This window comes from Bos javanicus, chromosome 2 (assembly GCF_032452875.1).
Source record: "Bos javanicus breed banteng chromosome 2, ARS-OSU_banteng_1.0, whole genome shotgun sequence".
Lineage (NCBI taxonomy): Eukaryota > Metazoa > Chordata > Mammalia > Artiodactyla > Bovidae > Bos > Bos javanicus.
Genome location: NC_083869.1, coordinates 36967733 through 36988034, shown reverse-complemented (window position 1 = coordinate 36988034; position 20302 = coordinate 36967733). Strand labels below are relative to the sequence as shown.

At 36.6% G+C, this 20302-nt stretch overlaps 1 protein-coding gene across 24 annotated transcripts in view; it reads right to left on the bottom strand.

Annotated features, from left to right (window-relative positions):
- The window catches only part of BAZ2B (bromodomain adjacent to zinc finger domain 2B), a 336353-nt gene that overhangs the window by 142020 nt on the left and 174031 nt on the right, over positions 1-20302 (bottom strand). For all 24 annotated transcript variants that reach the window (XM_061395981.1, XM_061396001.1, XM_061395906.1 and 21 more), the window contains one exon: positions 13182-13328. In XM_061395981.1, the coding sequence (XP_061251965.1) occupies positions 13182-13326 (145 nt within the window). In that variant the 5' untranslated portion in view covers positions 13327-13328. The remainder of the gene's footprint in view (positions 1-13181; positions 13329-20302) is intronic.

Genomic DNA, 20302 nt, shown 5'->3' with positions numbered 1-20302 from the left:
AATTTACTCAGATCTCAGTTTTTCCAGTAGTGTCCTTTTCTGTGCTAAAATCCAATCCAGGATCTCACGTTGCATTTAGTTACTGTGTCTCCTTAATTTTCTCTAATTTGTCACGGTTTCTCAGTCTTGTCTTTCATGACCTTGATACATTAGAGTACTAGTCAGGTACTTTGTAGATGGATCTCAGTGTGGGTTTGTCTGATGTTTTCTCATGATTAGAAGAGGTTAAACATGATTGGGAAGAGTACCCAATGTTTCCTTCTCATTGGGTCCATGATGTTGCTATGTGGTACTGGTGACATTAACTTTGACTACTTGGTTAAGTTGGTATCTGCCAGGATTCAATATAAAGTTACTAATTTCCTTTCAAACAGTCTTTTTATTAGAAAAAAAAAATCATTAAAAGTCTAGGTAGCCTTGGGAACAAAAGCTACTACTTTATATAACACTGAACCTGGTGAACAAGCTTTTGATTCAGTTCACTCAATGATGTATCAGTCCCCAGGCAAATAACTATTCTTAAAAGACAGGAGTAGCTGCTCCTCTGGAAAAAAAGTATTTTTTTTAGATCTAATGAAAGAATTTAAAGTTCACAGATTAAAACACTAAAATTATACTATATTTATATATTCCTATATTCAAATATAGATGCACTTTATTTTTATAATAAATTATAAAAAATGTGAAAACAAGCTTAATTCTAAAGTCTTATTTTACTTATGCATCAATAAATAAGTCAGTTTTCCCGTAATAAACAAAAATTACCAAAAGCAGCCTTGAAAAACACATTTCTTTCATTGCTACATTAATGAAAAATAGCAATTTCATTGCTACATGTCTTTAAACTCCTGTCTCTAGTCCTTTAAACTAGAAGCATATTTTACAGCATTGCAAAATCAGCTTCTAGTATACAACCAGCAAAGTACAGCTAATCATCAAAAAAAGTAGTGCATTCAATAGAGGTCATATATTAATTTGCTACAGCAGCCATAACAAAGTGCCCACAAACTGAGTGGCTTAGAACAACAGATATTTATTGTCTCAGTTCTGGAGGCTACAAAATTCCAAAAGCAAGGTGTGCGCAAGGCCATGCCCTGAAGATGCTAATGAAGAATATGTTTCATTATTCTCTAACTTTGGAAACCTCAGGCATATTTCCTATGTCTCCAGATGGGCTTCTTTCTGTACACATCTATGTCTAACCTTCCCCGTTAATAAAGACACCAGTGATTTTGGTTTAGGGCACTGATGCACTTGAAACCAAGGTGGAATTAATATTTTGAAAACAAGGTGATTTGTTCTGCTGGCTTAATGAACACTTTACTGTTACTCTTTGGCACTGAATTTTGCATATTTCTGGAAAGAGGTGAATTTGTCCCAAACTTTTCCATAGTTCGTGGGAAAAACAGTTGTCTGTAGTATTGATGTAATGGCACTTTCTCATATGATCAAGGTTTAAAGGACTATCTTGGTTAAATACATATTGGTTAGAGGTGTAAATGCTCATATCATCAGCACACATTAAATAATTTTATACATAGTTTCCAGGGGTGGGTTAAGAGTAGCTTGTGAAGCAACTGGAAGTGAATGGTGACACAGAGACTATCCAAGGAAGACTTGGTGGTAAGGGTCTCTCATAAAGAGAGCAAGGGAGACAGACTGTGTAACAGTTACTGTTACAGATTCACGGCATGGAAAAATATTCTCCAGAATTATGAATTACTTAACAGCCTACAATTCTTTTTTTTTCATACTTATGAACTATATAATGAAGGACTGCAATGCATTTTGCCTAGCTTTCATTTGTTTAAAATTGCTGCTTTCTAAACTTCTCTTGGTTTCACATTTTGTTGGAGAACCCAACTACTGATCAACAGCGTTTCAACCAAGAAATAGCAATAGTTGGACATTTCTGAATTTTTCAATATTGCTTTTTTTCTTGTTATATTTTTACTTGATTTTGAAAGATTGCTTATTATGCTTGTGTCACTGCAAGCAATCAGGACCCAGTCATTGTGTAACACATAATGATACTAATTGTACAACAAAGCCTGAGTTTTTGCCAACTGTAAACCCCTAAAGTTAGGTGTGTCCCTCCTAATGCATTCATCTATACCATGGCCTTTTCTCTTCACACTCAGCGGATTCATAAGGTTATTTGCCTTTAGTGATTTTACTTTCTTACAGTATGAAATGATGAAGGTTGATAAAAGGAGAGATTACATTAAAAAATAATAATAATAGTAAGCCAGAAAGAAAAACACTAATACAGTATACTAACGCATATATATGGAATTTAGAAAGATGGTAACGACAACCCTGTATGCGAGACAGCAAAAGAGACACAGATGTATAGAACAGTCTTTTGGACTCTGTGGGAGAGGGAGGGGGGGATGATTTGGGAGAATGGCATTAAAACATGTATAATATCATATAAGAAATGAATTGCCAGTCCAGGTTTGATGCAGGATACAGGAAGCTTGGGGATGGTGCACTGGGATGACCCAGAGGGATGGTATGGGGAGGGAGGGAGGAGGGGGCTTCAGGATGGGGAACACGTGTACACCCGTGGTGGATGCATGTTGATGTATGGCAAAACCAATACAATATTGTAAAGTAAAAAAAAAAAATAATAATAAAAAGAAAAAAAATTCCATTGTATGTTGTATTGGGAATATAGTCAATATTTTCTAACAACTTTAAATAGAATATAACCTATATAAATTTTGATCATCATTTTGTACACATGAAACTAATATTGTGAATAAAGTATACCTTAATTAAAATAATAATAATAATAATAAAGAATGGGAAAGCAAAGCTAAAAGAAACAGCACCTCTAATTTATTTCTCTGTGAGAGCCTCAGGTCTCCTTAAGTGTTTAAAATGAAGAGGTATGGTAGATGCTGTTACACATATGCACAGTTCCCAAAGACACCAGAGGGTAAAGACCAAAAGGGAGCAAAACTAAAAGAAGATAAAACAGGAGAGCTGGGTTCAATTTCTGGTTTGGGAAGATCTCCTGGAGAAGGGAATAACAACCCACTCCAGTATTCTTGCCTAGAGAATCCCATGGACAGAGAGAGCCTGGTGGGCTACAGTCCATGGGGTCGCAAAGAGTTGGACACGACTGAGCGACTTTCACTCACTCACTTAAGGACCCAATTTCCAAAGACGTCACATGCTGAAGAACAGGGGATTAGGATTCCAATGTATCTTTTTTTGAGAGGAAAGAAACAATTATATCCATAACCTTGGGTTCATTTTTAAAATTACTTAATTGATTGGAAAGTATGGCCTTTCTTTACTAATTTACTGCTAAAATTCTAATTAAAACTCCAAGTTATATCCATAAAAGTGATGTAAAATATATTTCAAAAATACCTGGTGCCTTGTGATCAAACCCTTCATTAAATAAATCTACTGACAGGGGAAAAAAAGCTAGATAGTAAACATTCCAGGGTCTTTATTTGTGACTTACAGATGTCTAGAATATAGACAACTAAAAAAGAAAATTGTTATAATAGTTCATATAAGTACTCAGAGACTGAAATGAAAATCCGGCTTAATCCCCAAACCCTCAAGAACAGGCCTATCTCATTCTCTTGATGGTTCTCTACTGACAGTAAACATAAGTTCCATCTTTTAAATAAGAATTTTTAATTAACAACTTTATTTATTCAATGCCTCTTCAGTAAGGTCAACTAATCTTTTAGATTCTTTACCCTGAGGCTTATAATGCCCATCTCCAACTAAAATCTGCAGTTATTTGGTATCATCAGAGTAGAGCATGCTGCTGCTGCTGAGTTGCTCAGCTGTGTCTCACTGTTTGCAACCCCACGGACTGTAGCCCACCAGGCTCCTCTGTCCATGGGGATTCTGCAGGCAAGAATACTGGAGTGAGTTGCCATTTCTTTCTCCAGGGGATCTTCCTGACCCGAGCAGAGCATAATATAGCCTAGAAAACATTAGAGTAAATTTATCATGTAATTTACAAATTGTTTCTTAAGCACATATTTTGTGCCTGGCACTGACTGGATGCACACTGACAAAAGAACACTGTGTGGTCTCTGCCCTTTAAAGGTAGAAGGGACAAACAAGTAAATCAACACCAAATCTAGGATTATAAATTGCGAAGAGTACTATGGAGGAAATTAGGTGCAAAAACAGATAACAGAAATTACCCAGACACTATGAACTAATTAATGTTTCAGGATATTTAACCTGAGACAAAGCCATGAGAATCAGCTTGTGTAATTCCTCTAAGACAAAGAGAACACGTTTGAGACCTTGTACAGTTCTTCTAAGACAAAGGGAGAACATGTTTGAGACTTTAAGTTGGGATTAGATGGTGGAGAATGTATCAGTTATTAATAAATTGAAAAGTACAAAACAATCAACTCAAAATGCCTAAGTGAAAAGGTAAACGTATTAATTCACAAACATAAAAGCATTTGGAAGATGCTTTAGATAAAGAAGACTGGTTGAAAGTTTACTAGCATTTAATTCCTCTTTCCTCTCTTGGCTCTATTTATTCAGATAGGCCCTTCCTTTCAGGTTTATGGGACAAAAAGTTATACTTCCTCACAAGTACCAATAAAAATCCTACAGTGGAATTTCTTTCCCTTTGATTAGTCTCACTTGCCTTCCTTAACCAATCACTTAACCATCATTATATGGGAAATATGATGTTTGGATTAGCTAGATTGTGTCACATATGCCATCCCAGGAGTCTAATTTTTTTGAAAAAGAAAGTGATTCATTTTGGGGGTGATAACTTCAGGTAATGAAGGAGTAATAGTAAAGTGGTCACATAAATCATCCACAGAAAATGATTACAAAAATTCGATTGAAAACAACAAAAATAAGATACTGAAAAGCAGAGAAAAGCTAGGAGAAATTTTAATCTGGAAAAAATGGTAAAAAGAAAGGGTAAGAAGTATGACTTTGTTGCTTTCTGATCCCATAATGCTGTATAAACTTCACAGCTTTAACTACAGAAAACAGTGGAAGATGAAACAACAGGCTTGTCAACTAAAGGTGCCAGAGGTCAGACTCCAGGCTAAGAAAACATCGGGAAATGAGGAAATTTAAAGGGGAAATCCTGGCAATGATCAAACCACAGAAAGAATGAGACTCAAATTCAGAACTTAAACTTTCCAAATGTCTAACTACAAGTACTGTGTACCAGGCACCACAAAATAACAAGCAGAAGATGTAGAGAAAGAAGCTCCACACAGCAGATATGTTCAGTTTGATGTATTTCTTAATTGAGTGCATACCTTCACCATGATTAGCTTAGACAGCAGAAAGCCTGAGGTGTCAGAGAGCAGAGTCCAAAGCTGGCAGAGCAGCTGGAAATCACGGGCTAATTTTACAAGCAAGGAAACCACAAAGAGAAAGAGATGTATCTCTGCCAAGTACATGGTTGACCGAACAATTCTCACAGGCACAGAAGAGACCCACCAGGGCCAGTCTGAAAAAGTGGCATGGGAAGCCAAAACACAGAGCACAGATGATCATTAGTACGTTTTTTAACCACAATAAAACTAAAATGGACATCACTTTAAAACTTTAAATGTCAAATTACTGACTTTTAAACATCAGTGAAAGAAGAATTCACTTAGGAAAATAGAAAATAACTTCACTAGAATGATAATGAAATGAAAATATATCAAAATTTGAGGGATGCAGCTATAGTTGGAAAGGGAAAGTTTTAGCATTAAGTGCATATATGAGAAAATGAGAAAAGTCTAACATAAATAATCTAAGTTTTCCCTTTAAGAAATTAGAAGAAAAAAGGAGGAAATCACACACATTTGAAAACAAGGAAATAATAAAGTGTAAAAAATCAATGAAACATAAAAAATAATATTGAAAAAAATCATTGAAACCAAAATCTAGTGTCAAAAAGGTTGATAAAGTTTATAAACCTCTAAAGGAAAAAAGGCACAAATCATTAATATTAATAATAAAAGAGAAGATATCACTACAAATTCTACAGAGTCAAGGATAAGGTACTATTTGGAAGAACTCTGCACTTATAATACAACTTAGATGATACGGGCAAAATGTGAAAGACATCAACTACCGAAGGTCACCCACAAAGAATATGATAAATCTGAATAGTTTTATACTTCTATTTTAAAAGATGAACTCCTAGAAATTCCCTGGTGGTCCAGGAGTTAGGGCTCTATGCTCTCACTGCTGAGGGTTAGGGTTCAACTCCTGGTTGAACCAAAAAAAAAAAAAAATCCACAAGTTGTACAGTTCGGCCAAAAAAAAAGTTGAACTCCTGATTTAATATCTTCCGATAACAACACTGGGCTTTCCAGGTGGCTCAGTGGTAAAGAATACACCTGCAAATACAGGAGATGCAGGAGACAGGTTCAATCCTCAGGGTGGGAAGATTCCCTAGAAGAGAACATGGCAACCCATTCTAATATTCTTGCCTGGAAAAATCACATGGACAGAGGGGTCTGGCGGGCTACAGTCCATGGAGTTGCAAAGAGTCCTACATGACTGACCAACCGAGCACACACACTCAACATTAAACCAAACAAAAAACATCAATCTTCCAAGCCTAGATGACTTCAGAGTGGATTTTACCAAACTTTTAGGGAAGAAACGCTATCAGTTTGATATAAATTCTTCCCTAAAAAAGCTTTTCAAGAAGCAAAGACTGGTCAATTGTGTCAATTCTTCCCAAGGGTTTAGTGAGATGAGGACAGAAAAATGGCATTGCTGTGGATTGACATACACATAAAAGATGAGGAAAAGGGGAAACCACATACAGCTATATATTCTGAGAAGTTTGGTTATAAAGGGAGGCAGAAAAGAGAGTCACAGCCAGAAGAGTGTTTGGGTGAAAGAAGGAAGAGTTTTTGATATGTATTTCTTTTTACGACAGGAGATACCAAGTGCAGACTTTTATACTAATGGATATGATAATAAATAGAGATAAATTAATGATACTGTATAGGAGGATTGGCATCCTTGAAAAGTCTTTCTGTAATTTTTATAAAGGAATTGGTAAGTATTTATTATTGTGGCAGTTAAGAGCCAACATACAGATACCAAGAGGAGAAGGGGGGTGGGATGAATTGAGAGACTGGGATTGACATATATACACGACTATGCATGAAACACGTAAGGAATGAGAACGTACTGTACAGCACACAGACTGCACTCTTCTCCCAGTTATCCAAGTAATGCCAGGGCTTCACTCTCCCCTGCTCAAACACTACTTTGCCCAAATCCAGTCATTATATCCCGTAACAATCTGCTTACAGTTTATCTCTGGAATCTTGTTTCTTTCTCTAACTCCAATAATTCCGGGATCTTCCCAACCCAGGAATCGAACCCGGGTCTCCCACATTGCAGGCAGACGCTTTACCCTCTGAGCCACCAGGGAAGCCCCTTATTATTTCTCACTCAGATAAATTAAGCACTTTCTAATGATCTTTGCCTCAGACCATCCTGATGCTCTATATGCTGCTAGAGCTATCATTTTCAAAGCATTAAAATTCTTCTACTTAATCAACTATGAATAAAAATAAAGGTTATAGTTTACTAGGCCCCTACTCTAAGATCTCATCTATCCTTATAAAATGGATAGCATATTTATTTTTTATTTGAGGTAACTGAAGTTTAGGAATGGGTGAGTAATTTATCCAAATTCACATAGCTAATAAGTGGATAAGCCAAGATTCAATTTCAGGGCCTTTCAGTCACAAAGTCTTTGCTTTTAGCCAATATATTCTTCTGTCTAAACTCTTAAGCATGGTGTGTGAAGTTCTAAATAATCTGACCTTAACCTACTCCTCAGCTTGACCTCCTGTCCCTCTGTTCCACTTAACCATAGCAGATAGTGGCTATCCGTTCTCTCCCTATTCCTTACTAATGCCCTCTGTTTTCTTCAGGATGGCAATATGCTCAGCTAAAAACTAATTTTCCTGGTCTTCCGGGAAGCTGAGATTACCATTCACATAATTCTGACAAAAGAGATGTTAAGTGGAAATCTCTGGATGGGTTTCTGGGAAAGCTCTTTAAAAGAAGTTGAAGTAATCAGACATATAACTTTTCCCCTCTTCTACTCCATCCTCTTCCTTCCTGGAAAACAGTACCGTAGGTGGATCAGCCTTCTAACAGCCATGAGACAGACATTGAGCATGAAACTCCCATAGGTCAGAAGAGAGGATACATTTAATAAAATTAGGAGCAGGTCTGTGACGGTACTGCCCACCTCATAACTATTACCTAAAGACTAGTATATTTATTTGACTTGTGTTCCTGCTCATAGTTAATTGCTGTTCAGAAGAGATAAGAAAGCCTTCTTCAGCGATCAATGCAAAGAAATAGAGGAAAACAACAGAATGGGAAAGACTAGAGATCTCTTCAAGAAAATCAGAGATACCAAAGGAACATTTCATGCAAAGATGGACTCGATAAAGGACAGAAATGGTATGGACCTAACAGAAGCAGAAGATATTAAGAAGAGATGGCAAGAATACACAGAAGAACTGTACAAAAAAGAGCTTCACGACCCAGATAATCACGATGGTGTGATCACTGACCTAGAGCCAGACATCCTGCAATGTGAAGTCAAGTGGGCCTTAGAAAGTATCACTACGAACAAACCTAGTGGAGGTGATAGAATTCCAGTTGAGCTATTCCAAATTCTGAAAGATGATGCTGTGAAAGTGCTGCACTCAATATGCCAGCAAATTTGGAAAACTCAGCAGTGGCCACAGGACTGGAGGAGGTCAGTTTTCATTCCAATCCCAAAGAAAGGCAATGCCAAAGAATGCTCAAACTACCACACAATTGCACTCATCTCACACGCTAGTAAAGTAATGCTCAAAATTCTCCAAGCCAGGCTTCAAAATATGTGAACTGTGAACTTCCTGATGTTCAAGTTGGTTTTAGAAAAGGCAGAGGAACCAGAGATCAAATTGCCAACATCTGCTGGATCATCGACAAAGCAAGAGAGTTCCAGAAAAGCATCTATTTCTGCTTTATTGACTATGCCAAAGCCTTTGCCTGTGTGGATCACAATAAACTGTGGAAAATTCTGAAAGAGATGGGAATACCAGACCACCTGACCTGCCTCTTGAGAAATCTGTATGCAGGTCAGGAAGCAACAGTTAGAACTGGACATGGAACAACAGACTGGTTCCAAATAGGAAAAGGAGTACATCAAGGCTGTATATTGGCACCCTGTTTATTTAACTTATATGCAGAGTACATCAAGAGAAACGCTGGACTGGAAGAAACACAAGCTGGAATCAAGATTGCCGGGAGAAATACCAATAATCTCAGATATGCAGATGACACCACCCTTATGGTAGAAAGTGAAGAGGAACTCAAAAGCCTCTTGATGAAAGTGAAAGTGGAGAGTGAAAAAGTTGGCTTAAAGCTCAATATTCAGAAAACGAAGATCATGGCATCTGGTCCCATCACTTCATGGGAAATAGATGGGCAAACAGTGGAAACAGTGTCAGACTTTATTTTTCTGGGCTCCAAAATCACTGCAGATGGTGACTGCAGCCATGAAATTAAAAGACACACTCCTTGGAAGGAAAGTTATGACCAACCTAGATAGCATATTCAAAAGCAGAGACATTACTTTGCCAACAAAGGTTCGTCTAGTCAAGGCTATGGTTTTTCCTGTGGTCATGTATGGATGTGAGAGTTGGACTGTAAAGAAAGCTGAGTACCAAAGAATTGATGCTTTTGAACTGTGGTGTTGGAGAAGGCTCTTGAGAGTCCCTTGGACTGCAAGTAGATCCAACCAGTCCATTCTGAAGGAGATCAGCCCTGGGATTTCTTTGGAAGGAATGATGCTGAAGCTGAAACTGCAGTACTTTGGCCACCTCATGCGAAGAGTTGACTCATTGGAAAAGACTCTGATGCTGGGAGGGATTGGGGGCAAGAGGAGAAGGGGACGACAGAGGATGAGATGGCTGGATGGCATCACCGACTCGATGGATGTGAGTCTCAGTGAACTCCGGGAGTTGGTGATGGATAGGGAAGCCTGGCGTGCTGCGATTCATGGGGTCTCAAAGAGTCGGACATGACTGAGCGACTGATCTGATCTGATCTGATGTTAATCATTGTTATATTACTATTCACTGACACATACCCTACACTGAGGCCTTACTGATCAATTTGCAGTTTCCTCAATATACCATGATTTGGCACACTTCTACAGAGGTAGGCCTGCAATTCATATACATGTGTAAGTCAGTCACTAACTTTAAAAGCAGGCATACTCCAGCTTTAACGCGTGAAGTTTAAACAGCTTCGTGTTTTATATATTCAATATTTTACAAGTCTTTGTTTGAAGAGTTCTAACTCAAAAAATGGATTGAAATCCACCGATCTATAGCATAGTTTAATCACTGAAATATAACTTCTGATATGACCAACAAGACCCCTATATGCAGATAGCCTTAGATTAATCAATCTTTGTTGCAGTGTAATTTTCTATCCAAGTTACTGCAATAAAATTAAAGGTGTGTTGTGAGAGACAGTCCTTCATGGTCCCTGCATGTTGTTGCTGGGCATGCCAAGAATGTAAGGTTTGGACCACTCTTTAAAACTGGACAATTTCTCAGGACTGCAGTAAGCAATCTTGATGGATGAGGTGACATTTCCTTCCAGACAAAGAGTGTGTGTGCTTTTATTTACGACAAAAGCAGCAGGTTGCTAAACTAACCATTCCTTAGCTGTGACACAAATCCACTAAATGTGTAAAATTCAACTAAGTCTCTCAGTGTTGCCCTGTGGGACTTGGGATACCTGGGGAATCAACGCCAACATGACTATTTGCTATGCCATAGTCATAAGATCTCTGACCCAGGAGTCTCAAGTCTTCTGCCAGCATCATAATAGTAATAGGCTAACTTATAGGTATGTATAATCCCAGACCCTGACAAGATGTTGATTTAAAAGAAATTAGTTGATTATTCAAACTTTGAAAGCAGGTTAAAATTAAATTCTTTGTATATAACAGGAATTCCTATAGACATATCATTAATGAAGACGACAGAGAAAAGCCAATTAAAGTAACCATTTAAAACAACAGTATCCTCAAAGGGACCATTAAAGAACTGGTGAGGTATTGATATTTTAAAGATGAAAATTCTGTTTTGTTGTCTCTATACATCAAGAAAATGGAGGAAATTCAAATTGCTTAAGATAAAGAAGGCAGGTCCATTATCACTTTATACTTTTACTTTTAAAAGGAGAGAATTATCAGACACTGAATAGGCCAAAAATAACAAACAGATAAGAGAAGACAGGAAAATTTGATAAACTGAATTAGGTAGGACAACTGAGCATTTTCCATACATTATAAGGCTCTACTTTACACATAAACCACAACACTGTGAAAGTTAAAAATAGAAAAAAAATTTTTTCTTAGAAAGTGAAAAAAACTCCTGCCATAGGTACTAAAATTATACTGTGTTGATTAATAAGTGATATATCCCAGAATAAACACAGAAATAAATTACAGTTTCTTTCAATGAGAGCATCTGCACATAAAAACTACTGGCAAATAAATGATAAATTTCCTAGATGAGGCAATTTCTAATGTTATTCAATAACTAAGCATACTCTGCCTTTCTGCAACTCCCAACTACCATTACCAAAAACCAGCATTCAATGTGTGACTACTCAGAATTGTAAGCAATTCAAATGCCACTAATTCAGAAAGCTACATGAGAAATAGCTAATTGCAAAGTGTCCAGAAAACTCAAGCTCTGCACTCAAGGACTGAAAATTTCAACACTGAAAAAAGGACATTTCCCTAGAAACATTATATATTTTAAATATTAATTCACAAGTAAATACAAAGTAAGATAGCAGATTGGAAGAACACAATGAAAGGAGTTGACAACAAAGGAAAGGAGAAGAGTTATACAAAAACATTGAAGAATAATTACAAAAATACAGCTGTGTGTTATCATTTAGACAAAGAAACTTAAGGTAAAATGCCAATTGTGGTATCACTATTTTTGAACACAGCATATCAAAGGCATTCATTATTTTACATATAGCCATCATTTTATACACAAGGGAAATGTGGAAGTTGCTAAATAACCTAGATTGTACAGGGTGCAGGAGAACAGGAATTTTATTCATTTATGCTTTCAATGTAATGGTATATTCTTTTAGTTACTTTACAATTACTAAGAAGATGTTAGAAAATTGTTCTGATAAAATGATGAAACAAAATCCTTGTCATACCACAGACTGGAAAAAATCAGATAATTCAACAAATATATATTTGACAATTTGCGAAGGTATTCTGTCAGCAAACATTCCATATTGATGTATTTTATTCACCCAAAATTATAAACTAATTTTGAAAAAGTGAAATATTATTAAGCTCTAATGCTTATACACATGAAATAATCTATAAGATAATTATATATATAAGATTAAAAATCTTCCTAATGATAAAGGAAAGAGTTGATCAACTTTAGGTTAAAAAAGAAAAAAGAGAATGTATTCTACTAAATATCCAAATGTGTTTGGGCACAAAGTGATTTTGAAGGGTAAAAAATACCTTTTACATAAAACTAAAATTGAGGCCATTTTCATTCTGAAATAAAGTTCCTTTAGCAATATAACTTTTGCTCATGTTTATAAAAAACTTGTCAAATATCTTTAAATATTTTTCAAAATATTTAAAACTTTAAAAATACTTTTCATCAAATAAATGATACGTTTTAGTATGTATCTTATGAATTAGGGTAGTTGAGGTTTGGTGAAGGTCATTTAAAATACTGGAAGCAAATTTAGGACAAAGAGGTCCATGGCCCTGAGGCCTAATCTTACCATCCAGGTTTCTTTTGTATTTCTGTACTCTCTCATGAGCCTATTGTTTTAAAAGATTTTTCATGTATTAATTTATTAATTAAAATGGTCCCAGTAAGATATTATAATGAAATTCTTAAAAAGAGCTTCTAAAAATTATGAAAACATGGAATAAGCAGTGCTACTCCAGTGTGCTGATAAAATCCAGAAAAAACAGAGACTAGAAGTTTAACCTAGCAATTGTTCAACAGGCCAAAGGAGGTAAAGAAAACATTTTATTCAAAGTTCAAGAAAACACTCTGAATGCAAACTAGTTAAAGGATGGCACGCTAGAGTTAATAAAGAGTATTCACCACATGGGTTGATTGTAGAGCTAAGTGAAGCAGCTCCCGTGGAAAGGCCGCCTTTTGAAACTGATGAAGCCACAGAAGGGATCGAGGATGAAGTCGGTGTAGCAGAGGAGGCTGTAGAGGATGGTAACCGTTCTCCAGACTCCATGTCTATGGGAAGAGGGCAAATGTTAATTTTCAGTGTTAAATTGTAGGATTATGCAAAAGAATTAAATATATTTAAAGTAAGTCAAACTTCTAGGAATACTTTTTTAAAATACGAAAATAAGTTTAGAAATACATGTTCTTCAGAAAGATAAAATATAGAGTAAATAAAAAAAATGTGAATTAAAATTCCAGTTTATAAGGTAAGCTTAATACTAAGCATAACAAATCTAAAAAACTTGTAGAGTATTCTTATATAAAAAAATAAGTCATTTGAATACAGTAACTTCATACAACTATGTGTTGCGATAATCTTAGGAAAACAAGCATATTAACTTTTCATTCTTCTTAAATCACCTCATCATTTTTTCACTTACAGCATAATACTCCTATTATCTTAATGAACCAAGAAAATACAACCAAATTATAGTGAAATGTAACCCTGTATTCTAAACCCAAATAGCAACATACTTCTAGGTCTTAAGCATCCATGAATCTGATCAGGTAATCCCCAGTACAGTGAGTCCTCCCAAAAACACAAATACATTTTATAGTTTATCCTAGAGTCTAGTTTGAACTATGGGCTCCAAATGGCTTTAACATGATCCATTTATAATGACTTGACTTATAAGCATTTTTATTAACTTGCTTAGCTGATCTGGGTACTATTTACATAGATCTTATTATAATAGTTTATGTTGATATTAAAATCTAGAATGGAAATGAATGAAGGAGTCAAAAGTTAAGAACTTATAAAACAAATATGTGATAGGATGTAATGGACTGCATAGTGACTACTCTTAATAATATTTTATTGTACACTTGAAAGTTGCTAAGAAAATAGAGGAGAAACAACCTCAGATATGTAGATGATACCACTCTAATAGCAGAAAGCAAAGAGGAACTAAAGAGCCTCTTGATGAGAGTGAAGGAGGAAAGGGAAAGAGCTGGCTTAAAACTCAATTTTAAAAAAACGTAGATCATGGCATCTGATCCCATTATTTGATGGCAAACAGAAAGGGAAAACGTGGAAGCAATGACAGATTTCCTCTTCTTGGGCTCTAAAATCACTGTGGATGGCGTGGGCAGCCATGAAATCAGAAGGCGACTGCTTCTCAGCAGGAAAGCTATGACAAACCTAGACAGTGTGTTGAAAAGCAGAGACATCACTCCACCAACAAAGGTCCATAGAGTCAAGTTTATGGTCTTCCCAGTGGTCACGTACAGTTGTGAGAGCTGGACCATAAAGAGGGCAGAATGCCAAAGAATTAATGCCTTTGAACTGTGGTGTTGGAGAAGACACCTGAAAGTCCCCTGGACAGCAAAGAGGTCAAACCAGTCAATCTTAGGGAAATCAACTCTGAATACTCATTGGAAGGACTGATGCTGAAGCTAAAGCTCCAGTATTTTGGTCACCAGATGCAAACAGCTGACTCACTGAAAAGTCCCTGATGCTGGGAAAAATTGAGGGCAGAAGGAGAAGAGGGGATCAGTGGATGACATGGCCGGATGGCATCATCAATGCAATGGAAATGAACTTGGGCAAACTCCAGGAGATGGTAAGGCACAGGGAAGGGGAGTGCTACAGTCCATGGGGTCGAAAAGCACTGGCCACAACTTGGGCGACTGAACAACAGCAAGAAAACAGATCTTAAAAGTTCTCATCACATGGAAAAATACTTATAACTGTGTGATAAGGATATTAACTGAACTTACCATGGTGTTCATTTCACACTAATACAAATATTGAATCATTATATGTACACCTGAAACTAATATAATGTTATATGTCAGTTATATCTTAAAATTTTTTTAAATCTAGAATAGGTTATGGTCATTTTAATACTCCGTATACAGTAATATCACAATTAAGCAAGGAAACTATGAAGTTCACAGTTGTTTAAATGAGTACACATATATAGGAAGAGACAAAAAAAATACTATTCACATATCAACCATGAGTAAATTTTTATTATTTAAATAATTTAACCATGGAAAGATTTTTGTATGGACTTCTATAGGCGATTCACATAATTACTACATATTTTCTAAGAAAAAGAATTTGATTTCATTTAAAACTATTGTTCAATCAACATATGAAAAGATGCTCATCATTGCTAATTATTAGAGAGATGCATATCAAAACTACAATTAAGTACTACCTCACACCAGTCAGAATGGCCATCATTAAAAGTCTGCAAATAACAAATGCTAGAGAGTATGTGGATAAAAGGGAACTTTACAGTATTACTGGTGGAAATGTAAATTAGTGCAACCTCTATGGAAAATTCTGAAAGATATGGGAATACCAGACCACCTGACCTGCCTCTTGAGAAATTTGTATGCAGGTCAGGAAGCAACAGTTAGAACTGGACATAGAACAACAGACTGGTTCCAAATAGGAAAAGGAGTACATCAAGGCTGTATATTGGCACCCTCCTTATTTAACTTATATGCAGAGTACATCATGAGAAACGCTGGACTGGAAGAAACACAAGCTGGAATCAAGATTGCCGGGAGAAATATCAATAACCTCAGATATGCAGATGACACCACCCTTATGGCAGAAAGTGAAGAGGAACTCAAAAGCCTCTTGATGAAAGTGAAAGAGGAGAGTGAAAAAGTTGGCTTAAAGCTCAACATTCAGAAAACTAAGATCATGGCATCCAGTCCCATCACTTCATGGGAAATAGATGGGCAAACAGTGGAAACAGTGTCAGACTTTATTTTTCTGGGCTCCAAAATCACTGCAGATGGTGACTGCAGCCATGAAATTAAAAGACGCTTACTCCTTGGAAGGAAAGTTATGACCAACCTAGATAGCATATTCAAAAGCAGAGACATTACTTTGCCAACAAAGGTCCATCTAGTCAAGGCTATGGTTTCTCCTGTGGTCATGTATGGATGTGAGAGTTGGACTATGAAGAAGGCTGAGCGCCGAAGAATTGATGCTTTTGAACTGTGGTGTTGGAGAAGACTCTTGAGAGTCCCTTGGAATGCAAGGAGATCCAACCAGTCCATTCTGAAGGAGATCAGCCCTGGGATTTCTTTGGAAGGAATGATGCTAAAGCTGAAACTCCAGTACTTTGGCCACCTCATGCGAAGAGTTGATTCATTGGAAAAGACTGTGATGCTGGGAGGGATTGGGGGCAGGAGGAGAAGGGGACGACAGAGGATGAGATGGCTGGATGGCATCACTGACTCGATGGACGTGAGTCTGGGTGAACTCCGGGAGTTGGTGATGGACAGGGAGGCCTGACGTGCTGCGATTCATGGGATCACAAAGAGTCGGACATGACTGAGTGACTGAACTGAATTGAACTATAGAAAATAGTATGGAGGTTATTCATACAACTGAAAATAGAGTTACCATATGATTCCAGCAATCCCACTCCTAGATGTATATCCAGACAAAACTATACTTTGAAAAGATATAAGCACCACTATGTTCATACTAGCACAAAACCAACAGGCAAGACATGGAAACAACCTAAATGTCTATCAACAGGTGATTAAAGTCTTCCACACAATGGAACAAAACCCAGCCATTAAAAGAATGAAATAATTCCATTTGCAGAAACATGGATGGACCTAGAGATTATCATACTAAGTGAAGCAAATCAGAGAAAGAAAAATATCAGGTGATATCACCAATATGCAGAATCTAAAACATGACATACATGAACAAATCTACAAAACACAAACAGACCTACAGACACAAAGAACATTCTTGTGGTTGCCAAGGGTTGGGGGTGAGTGGGAAGGATGAGTTGGAAGTTTGTGATTGGGAGATACAACTATTATATAAATACACATACATATACATAATGCAAACTATTACATATATACATATATATTATACATGTATATATAGATGTGTAATGGAAAAACAACAAGGTCCTACTGCAAAGCATAAAGAACTATATTCAATATCCTATAATAAACCATAAAGGAAAAGAACATGAAAAAGAAATATACATGTATAACTGAATCACTTTGCTGTATAGCAGAAATTAACACAACACTGCAAATCAAGTATACTTAAATTTAGAAAGGTAAAATAAAACACTGGTCAATTAAAATAATGCAAGATTAATCTTTAAATTATTGAATCCATATGGTATGTATATCATTTTTTTTAGATAGATGCATAGGGTAAAAGAAATCTCAGGTTGACACAACAGCATCATTAGTAGGGCAATTTCGATAAGTTTTCCAGTCATACACAATTCAAAAACTTCTCTTCATATTCTGACATTGCTGTCAACCACCTCCATAGAAGATAGTACTGCCATAACTAGTAGGTATCACTATGAACAAGGCTAGTGGAGTGAGTACCTAAAAGATGATGCTGTGAAAGTGCTGCATTCAATATGCCAGCAAATGGAAAACTCAGCAGTGATCACAGGACTGGATAAGGTCAGTTTTCATTTCAGTCCCAAAGAAGGCAATGCCAAAGAATGCTCAAACTACTGCACAATTGCACTCATCTCACACACTAGCAAAGTAATGCTCAAAATTCTCCAAGCCAGGCTTCAACAGTACATGAACTGTGAACTTCCAGATGTTCAAGGTATATTTAGAAAAGGCAGAAGAACCAGAGATCAAATTGCCAACATCTGTTTGATCACAGAAAAAGCAAGAGAGTTTCAGAAAAACACCTGCTTCTGCTTCATTGACTATGCCAAAGCCTTTGACTATGTAGATCACAACAAACTGTGGAAAATTCTGAAAGAGATGGGAATACCAGACCACCTGATCTGTCTGCTGAGAAATCTGTATGCAGGTCAAGAAGCAACAGTTAGAACTGGACATGGAACAACAGACTAGTTCCAAATCGGGAAAGGAGTATGTCAAAGCTGTATATTTTCACCCTGTTTATTTAACTTATATGCAGAATACATCATGAGAAATGCTGGACTGGATGAAGCACAAGCTGGAATCAAGATTGCTGGGAGAAATATCAATAACCTCAGATATGCAGATGACACCACCCTTATGGCAGAAAGTGAAGAACTTAAGAGCCTTTGATGAAAGTGAAAGAGGAGAGTAAAAAAGTTGGCTTAAAACTCAACATTCAGAAAACTAAGATCATGGCATCTGGTCCCATCACTTCATGGCAAATAGATGGGGAAACAATGGAAACAGTGGCAGACTTTATTTTGGGGGGCTCCAAAATCACTGCAGATGGTGACTGCAGCCATGAAATTAAAAGACGCTTACTCCTTGGAAGAAAAGCTATGACCAATCTAGACAGCACATTAAAAAGCAGAGACGTTACTTTGCCATCAAAGGTCCATCTGGTCAAAGCTATGGTTTTTCCAGTAGGCATGTATGGATGTGAGAGTTGGACTATAAAGAAAGCTGAGTGCCAAAGAACTGATGCTTTTGAACTGTGGTGTTGGAGAAGACTTGAAAGTCCCTTGGACTGCAAGGAGGCCCAACCAGTCAATCCTAAAGGAAATCAGTCCTGAATATTATTGGAAGGACTGATGCTGAAGCTGAAACTCCCAATACTTTGGCCACCTGATGTGAAGAACTGACTCATTTGAAAAGACCCTGATGCTGGGAAAGGTTGAAGGCAGGAGGAGAAGGGGACGACAGAGGATGACATGGTTGCATGGTATCACTGACTCAATGGACATGAGTTTGAGTAAACTCCGGGAGTTGGTGATAGACAGGGAGGCCTTTCATGCTGCAGTTCATGGGTTTGCAAAGAGTCGGACACGACTGAGCGACTGAACTGAACTGACTGATAACTAGTAGGCTCATAAAGAATGTTTTTTTTCTCTTTATCACCATTCAGTATGGAAAGGCATAGTTGGTTATGATGGCTACATGGAACTAATGCTTAAAAGGCAAGTTTCAGGGCATCAGTTACTAATAAGTTTTGAGACATATGGCTGTTTAACAGCAAGGTACATGGCTGATAACTTCCTCTACAAACTATCTTCACCAACAAGTCTCATTTTACTAAGTATATTAAAAAAGACATTTATTTAAAAAATATAAAAATATAGAGTTTACTGGAAAAGGCTATTTTAAAAAGTTATACCTGGTAATCTATTGTCTCAGATAATTCTAAAATGTTCTATTTAAATGTATTATGGAGGCTTCTCAATGATGTTTTGAAATTTTTAATTGGTGTATAATTGACCTACAACACTATGTGAATTCTAGGTATGTGACATAGTGATTCAATATTTCTATATATTACCAAATGATCACACCACGGTAAGTCTAGTTACCACCTGTCATCATACAAAGATATTACAGTGTTATTGTCTATATTCCCCATGCTGTACATTTCATTCTTGTGACTCATTCATTTTTTAACTAAGTTTGTAAATGTATTATTTTAAAAAAATAATGAAAGGATTTGTTTTTTAAATTGCCTTTGTACTCCACTGCAAAAGTAATTCGGGACATAAAATAGATAAGCATTTTAGCTGAGTACCTGGCATATAAGAACTCAATGAATAAAAGTCATTACTTGTCATAGGATAATAGCTTATGAGCTCTGGGCATATATCTTTCTGTTGATGTAACTTCACTCAAGACTAAAACAAGGAATACCCAGAAGGCATAATCAGCAAACTCTTACATATTGCTCATTTAGATCACTCTTCCTGAAAATATTTAATAAAATAAAAAATATACATATATTAATATTTGAATCTACCAATCTACCTTTGTGACTCTATTCTATAGAATTAAAGCACAAATAGTTTCTTTTTCATAACACTGTTCAAAAATAAAATTGAAATCTGGTTGTACAAAAGAGTAGAACTAGAGCTAGTAGTATCAGGCTGGGGGCCCTTTTTCAGTTTCAGTAAAAGTTCAAGTTTCTCTTTTATTCCTGTTCATTCAAGTGGGAAAAGTTTTTGTGCTCAATTGCTCAGTTGTGCCCGACTCCTTGTTACCCTGTGGACCATAGCTCGCCAAGGTCCTCAGTCCATGGGATCCTCCAGGCAAGAATA